General features: G+C 47.5%; 1 protein-coding gene across 3 annotated transcripts; it reads right to left on the reverse strand.

Moving 5' to 3' along the window:
- Positions 1–1,232: 1,232 nt before the first annotated feature.
- On the reverse strand, positions 1,233–10,650 carry Dfd (homeotic protein deformed). Of its 3 annotated transcripts, XR_003389944.1 has the most exons (3): positions 8,016–10,650; positions 2,488–4,231; positions 1,233–2,396 (listed from the first exon to the last, which is right to left on the reverse strand). XR_003389944.1 is itself a non-coding variant. In XM_026818800.1 (2 exons), the coding sequence occupies exons 1-2, from the start codon at positions 8,941–8,943 to the stop codon at positions 3,507–3,509; spliced, it is 1,653 nt and encodes a 550-aa protein (XP_026674601.1). In that variant the 5' UTR covers positions 8,944–10,650; the 3' UTR covers positions 1,233–3,506. The 3 variants fall into 3 exon arrangements, 2 of the variants coding, with proteins under 2 accessions (XP_026674601.1, XP_017890689.1); XM_026818800.1 differs by having other exon boundaries at positions 1,233–4,231; XM_018035200.2 differs by having other exon boundaries at positions 1,233–4,186; positions 8,016–10,645.
- Between the last annotated feature and the right edge of the window lie 9,581 nt (positions 10,651–20,231).

Raw genomic sequence — 20,231 nt, forward strand, 5'->3', positions numbered from 1 at the left:
GTTTTTACATCATAAACGAAACATAGTACGGTACTTTTTATGTATGGCAAAGGAATACGAAGACTCCCACGTTCTCTCCCTGTCACGTTTTCAATTATCAAAATGACTCTCAATGTTATCGCAGTAATCACGATAATATGCTCGATGTACATCGTGTTCATTCGAAAAATACGAAAAGGGGAAAGGTTGGTACGAGACGGGACTTCGATCCTAGGTAGTATCGGGTTATCTTTCGGTCGGGCTGCTGCCGGTTGCATGGGTCATGGGCGGGCCGTGCAGGCGGCGGCTCCTCATTCGCTTTCCGGGTGCCACCCTTCTTTTTGAGGCTGCTGCTGCGGCATATCCCCAGGCTATCCGGGCACAAGCTGCGGCAATCACGCACGTGCTAGCGCAGGCGCAAACACGGCAATGTGGCACGCATCGACACCCACACACGCGCGTGGGAGAGAAAGGTACAGCGCGCCGTTTGAGAACCACTTTTCCGTGGAACGAACGATGCCTCTTTGACGCTCGCTAAATGCTCGTAACGTTGTTTCGTAATCGTAACGACAATTGAAACACGCCTTTCAATATCTAGGAGAGATATTCGAATGTTCTAATTGTGATTACCTGCAAGGACGTGAGACAAATCGCTTATAGACACGACTTGGACGATGCGACAGTCTGCATGTTGTCTTCGCTTGCCAGTAATCGGTGTGTCGACTCCGTTTCGATGGGAAAACGATTTATCACGCGTACCGTAACCGGTAAATACATGCGAGTCAGTCTTTACACGCGTATTACGAACAGAGATACTGTCAACAGTGTCAACCGACGTGGCGGCGAGCTCACCTCGAACTCCAACTGGGCTATCGTTTTTTTTTTTCTGCGTATCGCGCGAAAAAACCGATAAAAATTCGCCCCGGATAATGAATCTATAATAACCGAAATGTTCATTTTTCACGGCGGCGATAAAAGCGGACAAACGGGACACGACGCGAGCATGGAAAATGAACAACGAAACGCGACAAGGGTTCGTTACAAAACCAGCTAGATTACGAGCGGCGAGTCGTCGCACGAATGAAACCTGTGGTTCATTAAAGAAAAATACCAGCTAGATTACACGGTGGATAAGTCACGAGGCTGTAGAATTAATAAAATTAATGTTAAAGAAAGAAACTCGTCGACGGATTACATGCGACGACGTGAAGTGGTTGGAACAGGGATACTGCTTCTCTCGAGGAAACACGCTGTTATTGTAAATTACGAAACATTTATTTATTGATTCAATTTTTACTTCGCTTCGTGTATTTATATTTTGATCGATTTCTACGATCAATAGAAACGCAAGCATCGGGTGCATGCCCGAACACGTTCTTATCGTACAGGCTATATACAATTATCGATAGGAATAGTGAAATACAATTGTCACACTTAGTAGAACACGTTTCAATCATCTGGCTAAATTACAATTACGCTAGGACCGCCGTTCCCCCGTTCTCGTTTCCAAGGGTTAGAACGGAGTCGCGTTAACGCGTTCCCTTCTTAACATCACTACGCTTCTATCGTTAAATCGGCTTATAACATCGTTTTGGTATAGCGTCACAGCGACTCTGTGCATTTATTTAAAAATCGTTTGATTGCTACTCCTTTGAACTCTTCGCCAGTTCCCACCTGGACGTCGCTCGCCTATTACGTAGTTTCATTTAGCGTGCCTATCCTCGTTATTGGTCGATCTGTATACTTTCTCAGATAAAAATAGATATCTCGACTGCGTTATGTGTGTATGTACAACGTAAGTGCGAGCGAGCCTGAACGCGATTTCCTGCGAAATTAAAGTAGTCGCGGCTCGCTTCGGTGCATGGCGTACGGCGGTGCGCCTCGTCTGACCAACGCGGGAAGTTTCCACTTCGCCGAGACAACGAGCCTTAATACGCTGGGCAAAGAACTCGCGTGAAACGAACGACGATTAGATGAACGAACCGAGCTATTTATATTTCTGTTGAAAGGCTATTTTATTTTTTGACACAGAAAACATAAAAGAAAATTGTCGTCCAACGTTCTTTGTATTAAATTCTCCGATTCTATTATCTATGTCGAAAATTGAACTATCGGTCATCCTTTCGTTTCTTCGGAGCGAATCTTTTGTAAGACGCGAAAATTCCGCTCGGCATCGGCTCTTAATGCTTTCCACGAGTATGAAACGAGTACTTAACACTTAGAGACTGCACACTTATTGCAATAACATATGAAATACGATGCACTTTATAATCGCATAGCGATTAGACTTTCTTTACACGACTATGTACACAGCGCGCGTTTCACCTATGTATTTTATGTACAGTTTCACGTAGGTTATCGATTATTACCCTTCCTATGGTTCGACGAGTTCCAAGATTTTACAAATTCCGAAGAATCTATAGTCAGAATTAACGTCAAAGATAATTAAATTCGTCGAAGGACTCGTCTCGTGGACCTAAAAAGAGGAAACTAAGATTTGTGACGTACCGAATGCAGTCTTTCGTCGCGAATCACCACCGTCCCTCGACAAGCTGTCTTTTCACGTACCACTGGCAATTCGTTTGGTTTCTTTCCGCACTCTTTCGAAAACTACACGGAATCTATCATCGTTCTGTCCAAATTCCAACCCCAACTTCTAACTCAGTGACACTCAGGAGGCGTCGCTCGGTCCTCGACTGCCCTGTCACCATACTTCACGGTTCCAAAAGTTTGGACGAGACTTCAAACGTTGATCACCGTCTTCTCGGCTGACGAGCGTGCCGACAAAGTTAAATCTGACGATCGGTGCACACCAACGAGCTCAGAGACGGGTAACCGACACCTATCAGAGCGTCCATTTGTTTCACCGAAGAGATGCATCGTTCGGGCGATGATGACTCAGCCATCTTCGCGAAGGAAGGCCGCGGAATTGCAGGGAATCTCATCCTTGGCATTCAGGTCACTGTTTCGATCTGGGACGATGGGCGATCGAGTCGGAAAAATTGAACACCGGCAACGGTACCGTGAGACCACGGTAGAATTCACGATCGAGAATAGAGAGAGCCCTTGCTTCCGGTTTTTCGCCCGACGCATCATCCATCAAACAATGATTCGCAGCGAGAAGGATCAAAGGGTGACGTGGCTTCCTGTTTAATTCCCAACCCCTATGCATTCCATTAATGGGGGTCTCGTTCTCCATTCTTCAGGGTCTAACAACCATGAAAATGTCATTTATACTCCGGGCGTCGGTTTTCACTTCTGACGGCATCGATCGAGATTTCGTTATAAATTCGGTAGAAGGACTCGCGTTCCGATCATCCTAGTTCACCGCACAAGTTCTGAGTACAACTTCGGTCGGCGAACGAACTTTTGGCCAACGACACCGAGACTTCATCGACTGCGTGCTTCGATCGCGACAGGAACGGTTTAACGAGAATAAACTTTGACTACCAAACGGCAACGAATTCCTGGCCAATGAGATTGAAACACCGACTCGTAGAATTGTTATCGGGTTCCCCGTACGGATGTTACAGGGCCGTCAATCCGTAATCGGATTTGATTGCCGGCGGTGGTATGGGTGCGGTAACCTGCGACAATCCCGACGGACTCGTGGCGGGGGCTAGAGGGCTGATACTTCCGGTGGCGATGTGCCCCAACGGGCCACCGGCCGGACCCTCCATCATCCCGGTTACATGATGATGACTCAGCTGCGCCTGGAGATGGGCCAGGGGATGCGGGTGACCCTGGAAGCTCGGGTGGACCACGTTCGCGTGAGGAAGAGTCGAATGGACGTCCGACATGTCTGTCATAGAGACGCTCGGCTCGAGACCGGCGTCCATCCCGCTCGACGGTGAATTATTGTTGTTCTTCCTCTGGCTGTTATTGTTTCCAGTGGTCAACTTCGACCTGCTCGACGACGTCTTCGCAGGTTTCGACGGCGGCGGCGCAGCTTGTCCGTTCACGTTCTTCCGTCTTACGTTCTTCGTGTTGGGCAGCTTGTTGTCCTTCTTCCACTTCATCCGACGGTTTTGGAACCAGATTTTTATCTGCCGCTCAGAGAGAACCAACGTGTGAGCGATCTCGATCCGTCGCCGTCGCGTCAGGTACCTGTTGTAATGGAACTCCTTCTCCAGCTCGAGGATCTGATGCCTCGTGTACGCGGTCCTCTGACGCTTCGGCTCCATCCCCGGCTGATAAGAGCCATTCGCTGCAATAACCAAACAGAGATCGGGCCGCGTTAGTCGACTTCCTTCTGGGGACCAGACAACGGGATTTTCGTTAAACGTTTTAAATCGAGAGGCTACGAGCGCTCGTAAATTCGACGCCCGATTCCGACGGAACACGGGGCTTCAACGGCAATGTGACTGGCAACGTGATTCGTTCGATATTCATCGTATAATTACCGAGAGAGATTCTGTAGTTCGTAGGAGAGGTAAAGGACGACGCGTTCAATATTCAACCAACATTTTATGGATCGAGAATTTCGTATTCTCGTCGGCAGACGTCATCCTCGATGGCGCCGCGGCGGGATTATTTGCGATTCACCGACGGAATACTTGGGAAACAGATACGCTTCGCATGCATATGTATCCACGCGCGCGCTTCTGATTGACTTTTCCGATTATCGGACGTTGCAAAGTTTTAGCAAATATCAAAGTATACACGTAATTGTTTCGACCTTCTCTATCGGCGCGAAATGACACGGCACAAATGCTCGAACGCTTACCCAAGCAATCGCTGCGTGTCAATATTATCGCGTAATTATTCGCTTAATATGCGCGGATTGATCTTTTCCAAGTATCTGAAGTCTGCAAAGAAATAAAACGCGGCTCGTACCACTTTTTCCTTCGTACAAGCGTGCCCGTGTACTTCGTACATTTTATCCACGCGAAGAGATATCGATTGATCAAAGGGTTTAACGATACAGATCTCGTAAAGTTTCGACAACTACTATTATCGTTTCCAATGTAAAAGAAACGCAGTTACGCCAGAATTTCTGTCAGCCCTTCGAGTACCGCCTATCTGATCGTATTAAAAAATGATTGACCCGGCGAACGGAAAGTGTAAAATGTACCGGGCAATTAATAACGAACATCCGTGCGTACGATACTCGTAGTCGTATTATCTGTGCGTTAAATTGGTTGCAGCTTTGCCGGATGACAGGCGCCATTATTTTAAGGCTAAGGCCTATTGTCGATATCCTCGCGTACAACTGCGAGCGAGCGGCACACGACTCTGGCCTGTCGGGAACGTATGATCGCCGATCGTGCAGTGGATAAAAGAACCGTGACACGTGCAATGAACACCGAACGACGCGACGGAGAAAACGCACCGGACAACCCAACCGGCCTCCACCGTTTCGCAATCGGCCACAGGCGAATGTTCCAAGGACGGGTCTGCTCGATGCTCGGCCAAGTAGCCGAGCTCGTCGAACTTCAGCCAAGATTATGAACAACCGTCTTTCGGCGAGCGAGGATTGGAAGAAGCCGCCCGGTGTGCGATAATAATTGCAAAACTATACATGTATGAGCTTTCTCAAAAATGGAAAATTGTGATTGCAATCGATTCGCAGTTCGAAAGAGATTGAAATTGAAAAATAAAGCATCACGACTTCCTTCGAGTAATTCTCCTGAACATTTCTCTACTCTAATCGACCACTCTATCCAGCACATACTTTTCCCTCGACTGCCTACCGTCAACCCTGCTATCGCGCATACTTCCACCGTTTCTGTATTCAAACCTTTAACGAGAGGCTCGGTATCGGAATTGACCATCGTGGCATCATCGGTTCGGGTCGCGAGGAAGGTGACTGTAGACGAGAGCAAGACTCGTGGATCGATATCACGAAAGCGAGACGTCAATCCTCGCGTTCGCATGCTAGAAACGGTTTGTTGGTGGTCCTCGCGTAGCAGCGAGCGAGACGATAGAAGGAAGCCCGTTCGGGCAAGCGAGAGTTCAGTTTAGAATCTGTGCAGACACATTCCATTCCGAGGCTGACCGACGCGTCTGGTCCTCGGGAAGACCCCTCCTAACATAGCCGGACACGTTTCGAGGGGAGAGATTGCAGTGCATCTCCTCTCCGACGGACGCGCATACCGGACTCAGCTGGTACCGGACCTCGAGCAATAAGCGGGATTGAAACGTGCGTAGCTCGCGAACTATGAAGGACAGCGTGTCAAAAATAGTTCTCGATCCTCGCCAGACTCTCGCATCGATTCTTTCGGTAGACACTTTTTTTTTTAAGAATAAACGTGAAAAGCGATAACACAAACGAAAATGGTATTTCGGTTATATCGTGGAAAAATCCCTCTCACCAACGATATTTTTTGTTACCTGGAAACATGAGTTATGATATTCGAGTTCGTTTTAGAGCTTGAAAAGCGAGGAAATAGTTGCAAGCTAGAATGAACAGCATTATCGCCCGTGTCGAAAAAGCGGAATAGAAATTTGAGGCTGCAAAGGCAGCGAGCGAGAGAGAGCCAAATTCTCCGGGATATTACGTTGCAAAAATTGCCCTTTGAGGATTCGTAATCCTTCTGCGAAACGCTGCCAGCCGCCGCGCCGCGTTTAACTCACGCTATTCTTATCGTTTTCAATGAACAGTATACTAAATATACACCGAGAGTTTATAATACCGTGGCAATTGTGAAATTCTTTGGCATTTGTATCGAGCAGATATCGATCTCGCTGACAGCTCTACATGCACGCGAAAGATGTAGAAAATTCTCCTCCTGAATATTCTTATTTCAGAGTTGGAAGAATCCACATAAGCTTTTCTACGATGCACTTGTCTATATAGGGTCTAATTTTGTAAAAAGCAAGTGGAACGCTTGAAAAACGCGCCAACATCAAAGGGTCTTTGATCTCGCCAATAAGATAAATTTCAGTCGATTCGTCCTATTCCCTAATCGCGTTTAGAGGCGACTCTAAAGTTCGTCATATCTCAGCCTGTCGTGGGGTAAGAGCCGAATAATAGCGACACTAGGCGTAACAGAATATACGTACTATGGGTCCGAAACTTCTAAAATCTCTTGCAGGTGCGATTGGAAGGTGCAACGATAAATTGCGGCTCATCAGTCTTCCCGTAAACGCACCACCCTGCAGCCACGGTATATTTACCTTCACAGATTATACTCAATGATCCACTCCATCTTTTATCGTGCACTTTGCGATACGTTGTAAACGTGTGCCGACCGATAATTGTAAGTTTTTGTTGCAGCGCTACTGTACGGTTTAATAGTAACGCTGTAAAATTAAAATTGAAACGTGGAAGCTAAATAGTAGTGTAGGCGCGCCACAGTGTTCCGTCGGATCGAACCAGTATCACAAACAGAAGGAATAATCTTTCTTTCTCTTTCAATTACCACAGTGCCTCTATCACTATTGAATCTGTAATTTATTAGACCTCCTCGATCTCGAAACAATATTAAGAATCGTATTCCAACAACCAAGCTGCCATTCAGATTGAATTATAGTTAGTGATGGGCGTTCGAATCCGAACTTCGAAGCGAATTGAAGATTTTCAAGAGTTCTGAAGATTCGAATCATTTCGGATATCTTTCGAAGCTGAGAATTCTTGAACGTTTTGCAAGTTTTTATAGTTTTGACAGTCTTGATCGTCTTGGTAGCTTTAACAAGTTAACAACAACGGTACTATAAAATTTAGTCAATGAAGTTTATAATGTAAAAGCATTTCCGATATTTCAAACTTTAGAAATATCTAATAATAAATATAATAAATATATTTCGTATCAATGATATCTTCAACAAAAATAAAGAATAGCTTTTCGAATATCAAATGCTTATCTCAGTTGTATAATTTTCAAACCAATCGATATATTGAAAACATTCAGAACTTCCAAGGTGATCAAGACAATAAATAGGTTTAAGATTTATCAAGACCTTCTAAGCTTCTAATCAGATTCGAAATGAATGTATTGTCGCATGACGGATTCGAACTGATTCCAATTGTTTCGAATCCCATCACTCCTTCCAACAACCCTGTCGTCACCGACGCTAAGGAATCATTGACTCACCGACGCCAGCAACGTGAATCTTCTTCATCCACGGATAGATCACCCGATCCCCGTTTTCTTCATCCTCCTCTTCCTCCTCCATCATGCCTGGCGAACCGTCCATCATCTGATCGTCCTCCATATCGTCCTGATCGCTACCATCGTCCACGTGATGCTGCTGTTGACTCTGCTGCTGCGTCTGTTGCTGCTGCGAATTTTGTATATGCTGTTGTTGCTGCTGCTGCCCGGAAGACGGTTGCTGTTGAAGATCCGGCGAATTGTCGCGATGCAGGTGACCGGAACTGGCCGGGCTGCAGGCTGTGTTGTCGTGCGGCGGCTGACTCGGCTGCTGATGATGCTGAAGCGCGTCCGGCTGCACGTGATTCTGCATAATGCCCGGTGACAGCGGCGTGGCGCCAAGGACGGTGGACGCGGACACAGGTGGTTGCTGTTGCTGTTGTTGCGGTTGCTGTTGCTGCGTCTGCATCGTCGCGGGACACGCGAGGGGTGGTTGCTGAGCTTCCGGCGGCATCGCCAGCGCGCCGACCGCGTGATGGTGCGGATGGAGGCTCGCATGGTGAACTGCGTGCACTTGGTGATGAGGGTGATGCGGACCGTAGTATCCTCCGTAGCCGGCGTATCCACCGTTCAACTGTACCGCCGAGGAAGCGCCGTAAGGAGTCGACGCCGCCTGGTGATGGTGCTGATGATAGCCGTACTGCAATTGATGGGATTGAGGATGATTCAAGTGGTGACCGCTGCCGCTGCCGGGAAAGAAATCTGTTCCCGTCGACGGGATGTAGTTGCTCTGGCTGTACTCTTCGCTGGGGGGAAATTTCGGGTCTACCATCACCGACGTCGCCGCCAGATGATGACTGTTCGCTGCTTGCTGGTGCTGGTGATGATGATATCCACCGGCGGCGGATGGATTCATCAGGAACGAGCTCATCTTGACGGGATTCACACCACCGATTACAATTCTCCGGTCTGTAATTACGCGTCGGTTATCGTATCGATCTCGTTCAGGGTAGATACGTCGTACTCATTGCGCTACCAATTTCCGATTTGCACCACCAATTCGAATTTTTCAGTCTGATCGAAGTACGGCACTTTACTTTTTCAACTCCGGAGTCAGTTTATAGCGTCTCGAGGTTCCATGTCGACGATATTCATTCTCGGATACGTAGAACACACCTCACTGCACCGTGGCCGACATCCTTCGGTACCGACGATCGGGGGGTGAGTTTTTCCACCCGAGAAAGGCCGGGGGAGCGGTGTAACCGCGGCGTCGGGATGCCGCAAGAGAGAAGGCGGTTAAAAAAGGAAAAGGGCGACTCGCGCGAAGGGGGGAAACGAGAAAAGAGCACCGGGGAGACCGCGAAGAGAGAGCGGCGGCGAGTCTCTCTCGGTGGACGGACAGCTGCTTGTCCTCTCCTCTCTTTCCGCCACCTTTTGCGATTCTCCGCGAAGCACCGCGCGGCCTCGTTCGCTCCTTCCCGCCCACCGGAGACCAATTACCATACCATGTGACCGCGGCGCGGACCAATCAGAACGGTCCCGGGACCGCGACCATGATGGATGGCGATGGTACGCATGCAACACGTGAGTGGCGCCGCGAGAACCACTGGCGGCAGGTGCATAAACTTATTTCTCGAGACTCGCGAGCGACGGCCGCCGAATCCTCTGTTCACCCTCGTTTCCTGTTCAATTTATTTATTTTTTATCTTCGTCTAACACTCGCGTTTCTTAAAAACGGCAAGTAAATTGTATCGGTCGCTAGGAAGCGCCCCAGTTCGATACCAGTAATGGTACCGATTCCTTTATGTTTTTATCGATGCCCGTAGCTGGTACCAATTCGTTATTCCTCGTATCGAACACTACGCGGTTACAGAGTATCGATTACGATCTTCGCAAATCTTCAATGACGTCACAGATACGTTGGTTTCCAGTAATCGCTCGTTGCCCATTTCGTTGGAAATATGAATCACCAGAAATCCAGCAAAGGTCCAAGTGAATTGTCCTGGAACCGTCGAGTCCGTTGACGAATAAAAATCACCAAAAATTCATCCGATACTTATAGCAAGAAGCGTCTCGAATACGGAGCAGTCCGAGACGATGGTTCGTCAACTGTCAACTCGTTGACTCGTCGATTAAAATCACCGGAAACTCTGGTGTCGAATCCCATTCACTTCACACCGACTCGGTCGAACAAAACGACGATCGGGAACTCGGAGAGTAACGAAAGGCAAGAACGTCGAGCACCGAAGCCAAGCTGTCAGAGAGCCATGAAAGTGAGCTCGTCCTGCCTCGGCAGAAACTCGTCTGGCAACTCCAGCGGCGCCTTCGTTTCCCAACTCCCTTCCCGGCACCGAACCGTTGCCCGACCGGGGCGAAGCCCCCTCTCACCGAGGTTCTCATTCTCCTCTCCTCTCCTCTCGAGCCCCACTCTGCGCCGGTAGCACGAGACCAACCCCTGCCCATGGATCCACTGTGCCCTTATGGGGCCATGCAGGGTATACGTAGAACCGTGTAGTCACTCCTACGGATCTCCTTAACCCGCCTCCATCCCGAGATCCATCTTACGCCGAACTTCGTGTTCGAAAACGATGAAACCACGCCGTTATTGAGACGGTATCGCGGTTATCGAGGGGTTAAACGGCGCGGGATGCTAATTGGGGGTTGTCACTGGGGTGACTTGGCTTTTATTGCGCGGGCAGATTCTCTAGATCGTCCGGCAAAGGTTCATATTCTCTGTGAATGAAAAGCAATAAAATTATTTTCCAACTTCATATTTATCACGTCTCTTGTCTGAAGACCTGAATTTTATTTAACATTTTGCCGAGTAATTTAAAATAAATATTCCATACAAATTATAGCTTAGAACAACTTTACTTAAATCTCAATTATGGTAAATTATACGGTCTATATCGGAACGATCAATTAGGCCAGATAAGACCGGCAATTAAGTAGTAAAGTCGAGCATTGGGCAGACCGCGTCAATCCGTATCTTATCAGTTGCGAGCATAGCTTCCAAAACCAGTTTGCGATTATTCTAATGATATTCCACGTGGACAGGCTTATCCATCGATGAACCATTCACGGTTTATCATCGGACACCATGATTATCATAACGCCGGGATCGTTGCGCAACGCTCGGCGACCAAATTGAAAGTAATGGTCGTACGCGTTCTTTTACCCGCGCGCATACGTATTTATATTAGTGCTCCACAAGTGTCTCGCTGCACTCGGTCAAGTACGTCTACTACTCGCGCGGCGATCAGCTGCTTCGCGGAGCGAAGCGTTGCAAAGCGCCGAGTCATTACACAAAGAAGCACACTCACTCTGTTTTGCCGCGACAACCGACAGACGACTTCCCTCGACGAACCGCGCTTTAATCATTCGTATCTTCCGTTTATTACACGAGATGAGAGTGCTACTCGATGGACAACAACGTGTTTTTTTTTATCGATATCGTTTTACGAGACACAGTGAACTTTGAATTGAATTCGTCGTTTCTTAAAGGAAATTATCGAATAGATCGAAGAACGTGTTAAAGTGCGGATCTATGAACGTGAGATGATCGTCATCCAGTGATATACGACCCGGACAAGAAATTAACCCCGAGGTACTTTAGACTAATATCGTCGCACTGTTCTAAGAGCGACAATAAAGCTATTTCGGAGCAATATTTCCCATCAACGGGCGCCAGCCGAGAAGAGAACAGGAAGAAGGAGCGGCGATTCGACTCTCCCGGCTGAGGGATATCACGTCACCTGTTTTTCCCCGGGTTTTGCGCTTCCTTCGAGCCGAGAAGGAAGTTTTTCGCTCGGGACGAGACACGACGCGCCGCGAACTTATTTCTATTTTTCTTACGAGCCCACCACTTCATGCCGAGAAGAGAACGAGAGGAACGAACTCGCGTCGAGTGGAATCAGCGAGGAACGAGGAGGGTGGCTGAAGGGTGGCGTCTTGCGGGTGACGTAGAAACGAGCGAAAAGAGGGTCGGTCGCGGGGACGTTGTCTCCTCGTTTTGCGGCTCGATCCCTCCGTCTCCGTCCGCTGACGTTCCTCGCTCAGCTTCCGTCCTTTTATCTCATCCCTCGCCCTGCTCCGGCGACAGCGTCTTCTGGCGACGTTTCTTCTTTCTCTATCTTTCCATCCCCCGGTTTCCGTACGAATCCTCGCTTCGCTCCTCTTCTCTGTCCTTCCGGCGAAACACGATCAATCACTTTTCCCAGCGAGCCGGCGTGACACCCTTCTTTTACACCCACAACCACCCCCGCCACCCCCCGTAGTTCGTCAGCGACTATTCCCTCTCGTTCTACCTCGCTCCCCTTTTTTCTCCCTTCGCCCCGGCGCGATCTCCCCGATGACGATTATCGCGAGATCACCCACGAGAGCTTCAAGAGAATCGTCATGTGCGCTGTTCTGAGGGATCAACGAGAAACACTCCCTCTCCAACCGTACTTCCTGATTACGATATTAGCGTCTTACCTTTGGGTCTCATTGACGACTAAGCGTTCCAACAGAATGCGCAGCAAAATCAGCGTTGCATATTCATTCGAGTTTTCTTCATCCACGGTCTAGAATATAATTCATTCGTAGTTAAATGAAAACACGGGTTAAACGATAAAATAGATGACAGCAAGAAATTGATTACTTTACGGCCGATACGATAATCACTGTACAAGCGTTTCAGTGCACTTTAATATATAAAATCATTTATAAGTATCGTTCTGTACTAGGAGGATATTCCAAGAATGTCGCAGTTGCCAATTAATAGAAAGTTACTTATAAGAATCTAAATTTTTCTCTCAGGGAGAAAGTAATTCTGATACACGACGCGAGAATCTCTTCTCACGCATCCAACGTCATTCTGTTTACTCTAATAGTTTTGTGAGATCAAAACTCATTCACTGGATATGAAAACATTTTTCTATAAAAAAGTAAAAATCTCCGACTGAAACTCGTTCGACAGAAATTCCTTTCGTTTGGTTAGAATCGCGAATTCGCGTCGCGAGCGAATCGAGTGTCCCTCGTGATAATGATAAATAGGAACAGAGTATCGTTTACGATTTAATATCAACTCAGGCACGGCCGACTGCTTATTATCGGCCATTAGGAAAGTTTTAATAACGCGATACCGCTACCGCCACCCTAAAGGGTGGAAACGTCGCGATTTATCACTTTCATCGCTTTATTACCAACCTGCTACGTTTTACTTGTTGATCGCCCCCCCTTCTCTTCTGTAACAGCAAATTCATCAAGTTTCAATTAGCAAGTTTTCATTTTTTGACAATTTTCGAGTTGTACCAAACCGAATTTTTAATTGAACCTATCGAACGAAAACTGTTATTGGATATTTTCAATGATACGCGTTTCTCGATTTCTCTCTTTTTGCGTTAATTAAGATTGTAATTAATTGAGCAAACCGAGTTGCTGTCAAAACGTTCACGGTTGCGTTCGGTCGACAATCACCACCTGCTCATCTACATCTGCTTATACATTCAGCGGCGCTAGTAATTTACAACTTCTAGGTATTTGCAACGCGATGTTGTATCATTTATAACAGTGTGTAATTACGCCGGGCTTGGAATCATTCGTAAACGAGAAAACGTGAGTTCGCTACTTCATGAATCTTGCAGAGCCTTCCGTTCTCTAGTTTATCATTTAGACTTTTAGCCTCTTTTCATGCCGCGAACAGTGCTTCTTTTACATTTCATTGTCGCTACAATGCGACTGCGACTTCCTCGTTGCGCTTTCGCTCCGAGGCTTCCAGGAGATCAGAGTACGGACGCTGTTGAAACCTGATCATGATCGAACAAGGTTAAAAGCATTCTTTAAACATCCATCGGGGACCGATCGATCCTAGAAATTTACAGAATATTCCAAATATTTGCGATGAGATTCGACATGGCGCGGCGTTCGAGAATTCACGGGCGTCTCCGAAAACCCTCGGCTATTTTAGCATGTATCCCGTGCGGAGGTGTTGGCAGAGGTATCCGTCCTCTGGCGAAAAGCACGGATCCCCGGAGATTCTATTTCGCTGCTGAGTCACGATCCCGCGTTCGTCGATGTGAAAAGGGGAACCTCGTCCTCATGGGGACACCCTCGAACCCATGGGCCATAGGATATTGGCAAGAATCGCTTTCGTTCTTTGATCTTCTGTGCCTCCGAACGTGAATCTTCGAAACACGTTCCTCTTCATTTCATGTATTAAATAGTGGCGAATTATACATGTTTTTAGTCTTTTATATCATTGTAAATATATTAACTGTTATTCGAACATTTCCAGAGATATATTTATTCGATGTAGATATCATTCGAACTCGTTCGTGCAAATTAAGCGTGGTAAGGGGATGGACGACATCCTTTTCTTATCGAACGTAGCTCGGCGAACGAAAAAGGAACCGCCCGAACCTCCCCCAAAAAGCGTTGATTGAGAGTCTTTCACCGACTGACAAGTGACGAGTGCGCGAAGTCTCGTTGATAAAAAGGCTGCAATCAACCAGATTCAAGGGTCTACGACGGAAACATATGTTTCCATCGAGAAGTGACGACGGGTCAACGAGGCTGAACGAAACTAGAGATATCGCAACGAGTGAAAGTACGACCGTCCGTCGGAGAACGAAAGAAAATCGTCGATAATTATGCGTACCGTGGACGATGGTAACGACGTTAAAGCGACCCGACGACCCGCGGGCAATTACCACCTGACATCGGTGCTCGAAAGCAATTTCCGTGCAGCCTCTTCCGGCGACGCGACGCGACGACGAGGCACGAAGAGGGACCGCGGTCTCACTCCCGAAGAAAAAAAAAGCACCGCGTTTATAGCGTAGCTTACGTCGACAGTCGGCCTGCCTCGGACGAGGAAGAATGGCCGAGTGAGTCGTAAAAGTGATTCATCACCTTTCGCGGCTCCGCGGAGTCGTTAGCGACGAGATCCTCTTCTTCTCTTCTCTTTCCTTCGCGACATCCTCCGTGCGACAAATCCAGAAGCTCGCCGACTCGGTCTCTCCGGCGAGGATTCGAGCGAACGGAAAAATGTTAAGAGGAAATTATTCGAATATTTCGTATATCGTATCGCTTAAAATCCCGACGTCTCTCGAATTAGCAATTTCCTCGCAGCGAAGGAATCTCCGGGCACGTTCGAGCGACAGCAGGGAAACCCTTTTCAAAGGGAGAGAGAACGGCTCGCAGGGTGGGAGAAGGATCGACAGCAATTACCGCTGGAAGCATCGCGGAAAGAAGGAAGTAACTGGGTTAAGGACGACCAGTGATCCGTGACCTTCGCAATAATTACCATTCTGCCCTTACCCATTCGGACCATTCGAGAAACGGTTTGCATACAAACGAAACGGTGGTCCATTGTCCGGTAAACGGGGCCCGACGTAACGCGACCCAAAAACGTTTTCGGGACTAATTGCTTTCGGACGACCCGTTTGCCTTTCCTTCTTCCTTCCGTCCATCTTCAAACTTCACCCAGATGTTTCCAGCATCTTTTTGTAATACAGTACGAGGTGGAACAAGGATTTTGTTACAACATATATAGAGAACAATAACAAAAAGGAACGTCTGCGAACTGTGAAATAGTATTTTGGAAAAAAGAGTTGTTACACTTTGCGAAATTAGTTCCAGGCGGTAGGAGAAAACGAGGTAAAGAGGTTAGCACCGCATTCGAGGACGTCTCAAGTGCTGCTCTCGTGTTTTTACCCAGACGCTCCAGACGGGAAGAGAAAAAACCTTCTTAATTGTACCATCAGACAACCTCGGTATATCGTTCTATCTAATATGTGTACAAGTTGCAAAACCAGTCGCTAATGTTTAGATGTTTTTACACGTACAAAAGTCTTAGTTGTATGTATTTCAAACAATGATCGATTCTATTATACGTATGGAAACTCCAGAGTTGTACCACGGAATAGCATCGTTCACAGTGATACGAGTGAATCATTTAATCGGCGGGCCGATTTTCGAAAAATGGTTGTTGTTCCAGATGGTAAGTGCAAAGGGATGTTCGTAGGAAGAAAACAGAGAGGAGGGAGGAGAGTCGATGGGAGTCGGGCAAGATTAATGGATTCGCATTGTCGGCATTTTTTCAAGCGTTTTAGGATCACTTTTGAGCCGAGGAGAGCGTCTCATTTTTCAAAAAGTCCGCGCGCCGAGGTCCCTGGCTCGGGCCCCGGATAGAAAAATCGCAATCGATTCGGCCCATCGCTAATGGTACCGAATTAAACCGTGATCCCCTGTCTCGGGTGCCAGCATCGTCGACCAACTTCTCCTATATGCAGTGTTATGTAAGAGTGGATATCGACGGTTGCAGGTACCATGGAAGAATCGTTCTCCGTGATGCAATCCGCCGATGCGACGTTGGAACTTTCCTGAAATTCGCTCTTTGCGTACGTATCCAGTGAAAAGGACTTGAAGCAACGAAATGAACGCGGAGAAAGAAGACCGAAGTCAAATAATGAACAAACCGAGAACCTAAACTCGGAGCGCTTCAAGATTCTTCGACAGAAGTCAACGATATACAAAAGAAGCGAAAGAAGAAAAATTCCATAACTTTACGAGCCACCAGGGACCGAGGATTCTTAGTTAGGTTTGCACGAGCCTGACCAATTTGCGGCATTTATTGGTAATTTGAAGATTTACAGCAATCAGTGGCGCACGCTTGAATACGAGGACGTGAGAGGCGGAACACGGGAACGAAAGTTGGCGCCTTGGGACCTTCGGGATGTATTCCTCTTCGGGGCGCAAGATAGAAGAGTTGCGGCAGCTGATGAGCCGTAACCGATCGACGCACAATAACCCTCCGCAAGCGGTACCGCTATATTCCCTTCGCCTTCTTCTGCCTTCGTTCGTTTCTCGTGGCTGCGGTTAAGGCCTCGCGATCCTTATCTACCGCTTCGAAACGGAAGTCACGCCACGCGAGCAGAAGTTGCGATGGAAAAACTGCAGCTACGCGATCTCATGAATATTTTATGTTCCTCGGTGTCAGGAATTTTTTTTCTCGAAATTCTAACCTTATCTGTATTAGCATTCGATTAACATTTTTTAACGTTATAACGTATGAGCAATTCTATAAATAACAATAGTTAGGTTAACGCGACTTTTCTTCCGATCTTCGATGGAACGAAAACGCCACGCAGTAGCCGAGGGAAATTGACAAATGAATCAACAAGAGATCGCCTGGCAGACGTCCGAAATTTCTTTGACCCATTTTACCCTTCCGTTTCTGAGTTTACCACCCGTGGCACGTCTGCTCGTGCGAAGAACTTTTCTCCGTTTGAAAAAATTCGATTCGCATGGCAATAAATCAAAAGATCGTAACCCTTTCGGCCGGAGCAGGCCACTGCCAGGGCTACCGTGGCTTGCGACCAGGGCTACCGATGATGCCACAATGAGGTTTGCGTTCCGGTTGCTTACAATCGCTATTATTTACGAGTTGTAAATTATTCAAATTTCGGAGAAAGTTGGTTCTGCATATCTGAAGCCATCGCCTTTTGCCCCTATTCCTTTCCCTTGTTCGATTTCTGAATTGTTATCCATGCCTCGAACCTGTGCAGTTTCTTCGAATTCGAAAGGAGAAACAAAATTCAAAGTATAATTCTTTCGAGATTGATAATTGTTCACTCAGACGAGGAACAAGAGATAAAAAATTTCTGCACGATAGACCATTTTCTTTTCAGGATCGACAGAGAACGAGAACGATCGCAACGATCCGTTCCCTCCGAACGGGATTGGACTCCTTAAAGTTTCCCCGAGAAAGTTTGATGAGTCTATCGAACGCTATTATTCCGCGCCGAGTCTTTCCTGTCGCCCTTCTTCCGAGTTCTTTAATCATTCTAAGCGAATCAATCACCCACCTCGAGATCTTACTCGGGTCATCCCCTCCATAGGTAACGTTTGGGGAAAAGAATTTACTATACCGTATCTTTCTATAGGAATGAAATTCCTGTAATAAAATTCTTTAAGAACAAAATATGATTAGAGGCCGACATTAATATTAAATCCATCCCTGTATTTAATCAGCGGGTTGATCCGCTATAAGACTCGTTGCAAATTCTATTCCAGGCAATATCGGTAACGCGAGAGGCTCGTATAAATGCGCATTTTATTAAAGGGGCCACGCGAGTAACGGGGAAGGGGTTCCTGTTCGAACCCTTCGAGCTCCATGCACCCTATGCTCGCGGACTTCGTTCTACCGCCGCACAGTTTCTATTTCCGTCTCCGTCTCACAGTCGATTCCGTTTCGAGGAGAACCAATCAGCGATCCCCCGAAGCACCTCTTGCACCCTACAACCCGCAGCCACGCCTGCCAATATAGGGTAGATACCCTCGTCAGATCGACCCTTATTCCTTTCTAACCGCCTTCCTTTTCTGCCCTCTTTCTCTCCAATCTAACCGTTGTTCCTGGACCCGATTCACTCCGCAAAATGGATCCTTCTTCTTTCGTTTCCATTGCTTTCCTTCAAATTACCATTTTATCTCGGAATTTGCTTCAGAGTTTCATCAAATTATTCGTAATAAAATAATCAGTAATTTCCTTGCATATTTGATTCTGTTATACTTTACGTATCTCGGTTATGGATAAAACGAGTCGAATTCAATCGTCCTCAGAATTCGATCGAACGAATTTTTGTCGTACTATTTCCTATTTGTTGTCACGGATGCAAGAGAAATCATATGATTCATCATGGATGCAACCGCAGTTACTGGTTACTGAATATTCGAGCGCGTTCTCCGTTCGAGCATGTACCGTTATGATTAATACGAAACAGCGTCGCGTTGCAGTGTTCCCTGAGACATCGGGGTCCGAGCTGAATTTTCCTGATGACCCCTTTGCTCGCGCCTCGAGACACGCAGTTGGTTCTCTTCCTATAAGTCATTGCACGAAATTGGACTCGATTCGAAGCTGCGCTTGAACTTCCTCGAACTTCAATTGAACCAACGATTAGAAATTTCGTTCTGACAGTCGTGCTTCCGTTCCAAATCTTAGACCTGAAGAGGATGTCGGAATGCGATTTCGGGTGTTTGAGAATCGGATTTTATTCGACGAGCGAACGCGACGATAGATGTTGGACGTCTACGGGTCGATGGAAGTACCCACCAGAGATGAAACCGTACGAGTTATAATAATCCCGGTGATAGGGAACGGTGGCGATGTCGAGGAACGGTGGAGCGGTCGTGGCTGTCACAAAGGCATGCGCCACCCACCTCGACCTGGACGCCTCACATCGTTAATCAACTGCACCGGGACCCCTTAACTTCTCGACCGGCACCGATCCACAGGTACGGCTTGAACCCGACACGACGCGACGCGCAGCCAGCGTTGCGTTTGCAAACGTGTGCCTTCGAATAGAAATAGACCAACGAGAGAACCCCGTTGTCTCGGAAATCTCGTCTCCTCTTCTCGGCAAGGATCTCGCCGAGCCGATTCTACTTCCTTTCAAAAGAGATCTTCTTTGTTTTCAGCTACGAGGTGGCTTCTCTTTTTCAAAGTGATTAGTCTTATTTCTCATGAAGTTTGCGATTTGACTCGGACAAGAACGAACGAACGGTGGTATTCACGAAATCCATCGGAGATCCCCGGGAAAGCTTAGCTCTTTACGGAAGGAACCCTTGAAAAAAATGATACGTGGATTGAACGCGCGACAGGATCCGAATAGGAGGGGAACAGCAGCGCGACGTCTCGTTCGTGGAGAAAGTTTCCCGAATCTATTATTAGCACGTAGAAAAGGCTTCCAGATAGAAGAGGGTCCACGCGATACACGCGGAGAAAGAGGTCCCATTTGGCGAGGGTGAAAAGGGGGACGCAGAGGAGGGTTTCCTTTTCCACGGTGGCACCCCTGTATGATGTTTCCGAATAGCCGGCGTCTTCGCGTGTACGCGTGGGGGTTGGAAGACCGTGCACGGGCTTGCCTGGAGATTGGGGGATCACCGAGAGGGGTAGAAACCGTCCCCCACCCGTTCAGCTACCCTCTTTCTTTCCCCTGGAAAGCTTCGAGGTTGGCGTTGCCGAAGGAACCCCGACGTAACAGGAACAAACCGGTGGGCGAGAGACAGGCCGAGGGTGGAAGAGAGACAGCGAGGGGGAGAGGGAGAGAGCCACGCTGGCGGTGCTGCTAGTCAAACCAAAACTCGGCATGATTAATGATCGCGAGAAAGAGCCAGAGCGCTGCTTCAAACAACAAACTTTTCCCAAGGAACGCCGAAGAATATAAGAAAAAATATAGA

This window comes from Ceratina calcarata, unplaced genomic scaffold (assembly GCF_001652005.2).
Source record: "Ceratina calcarata isolate Rehan_Ccalc_2016 unplaced genomic scaffold, ASM165200v1 scaffold88.2, whole genome shotgun sequence".
Classification (NCBI taxonomy): domain Eukaryota; kingdom Metazoa; phylum Arthropoda; class Insecta; order Hymenoptera; family Apidae; genus Ceratina; species Ceratina calcarata.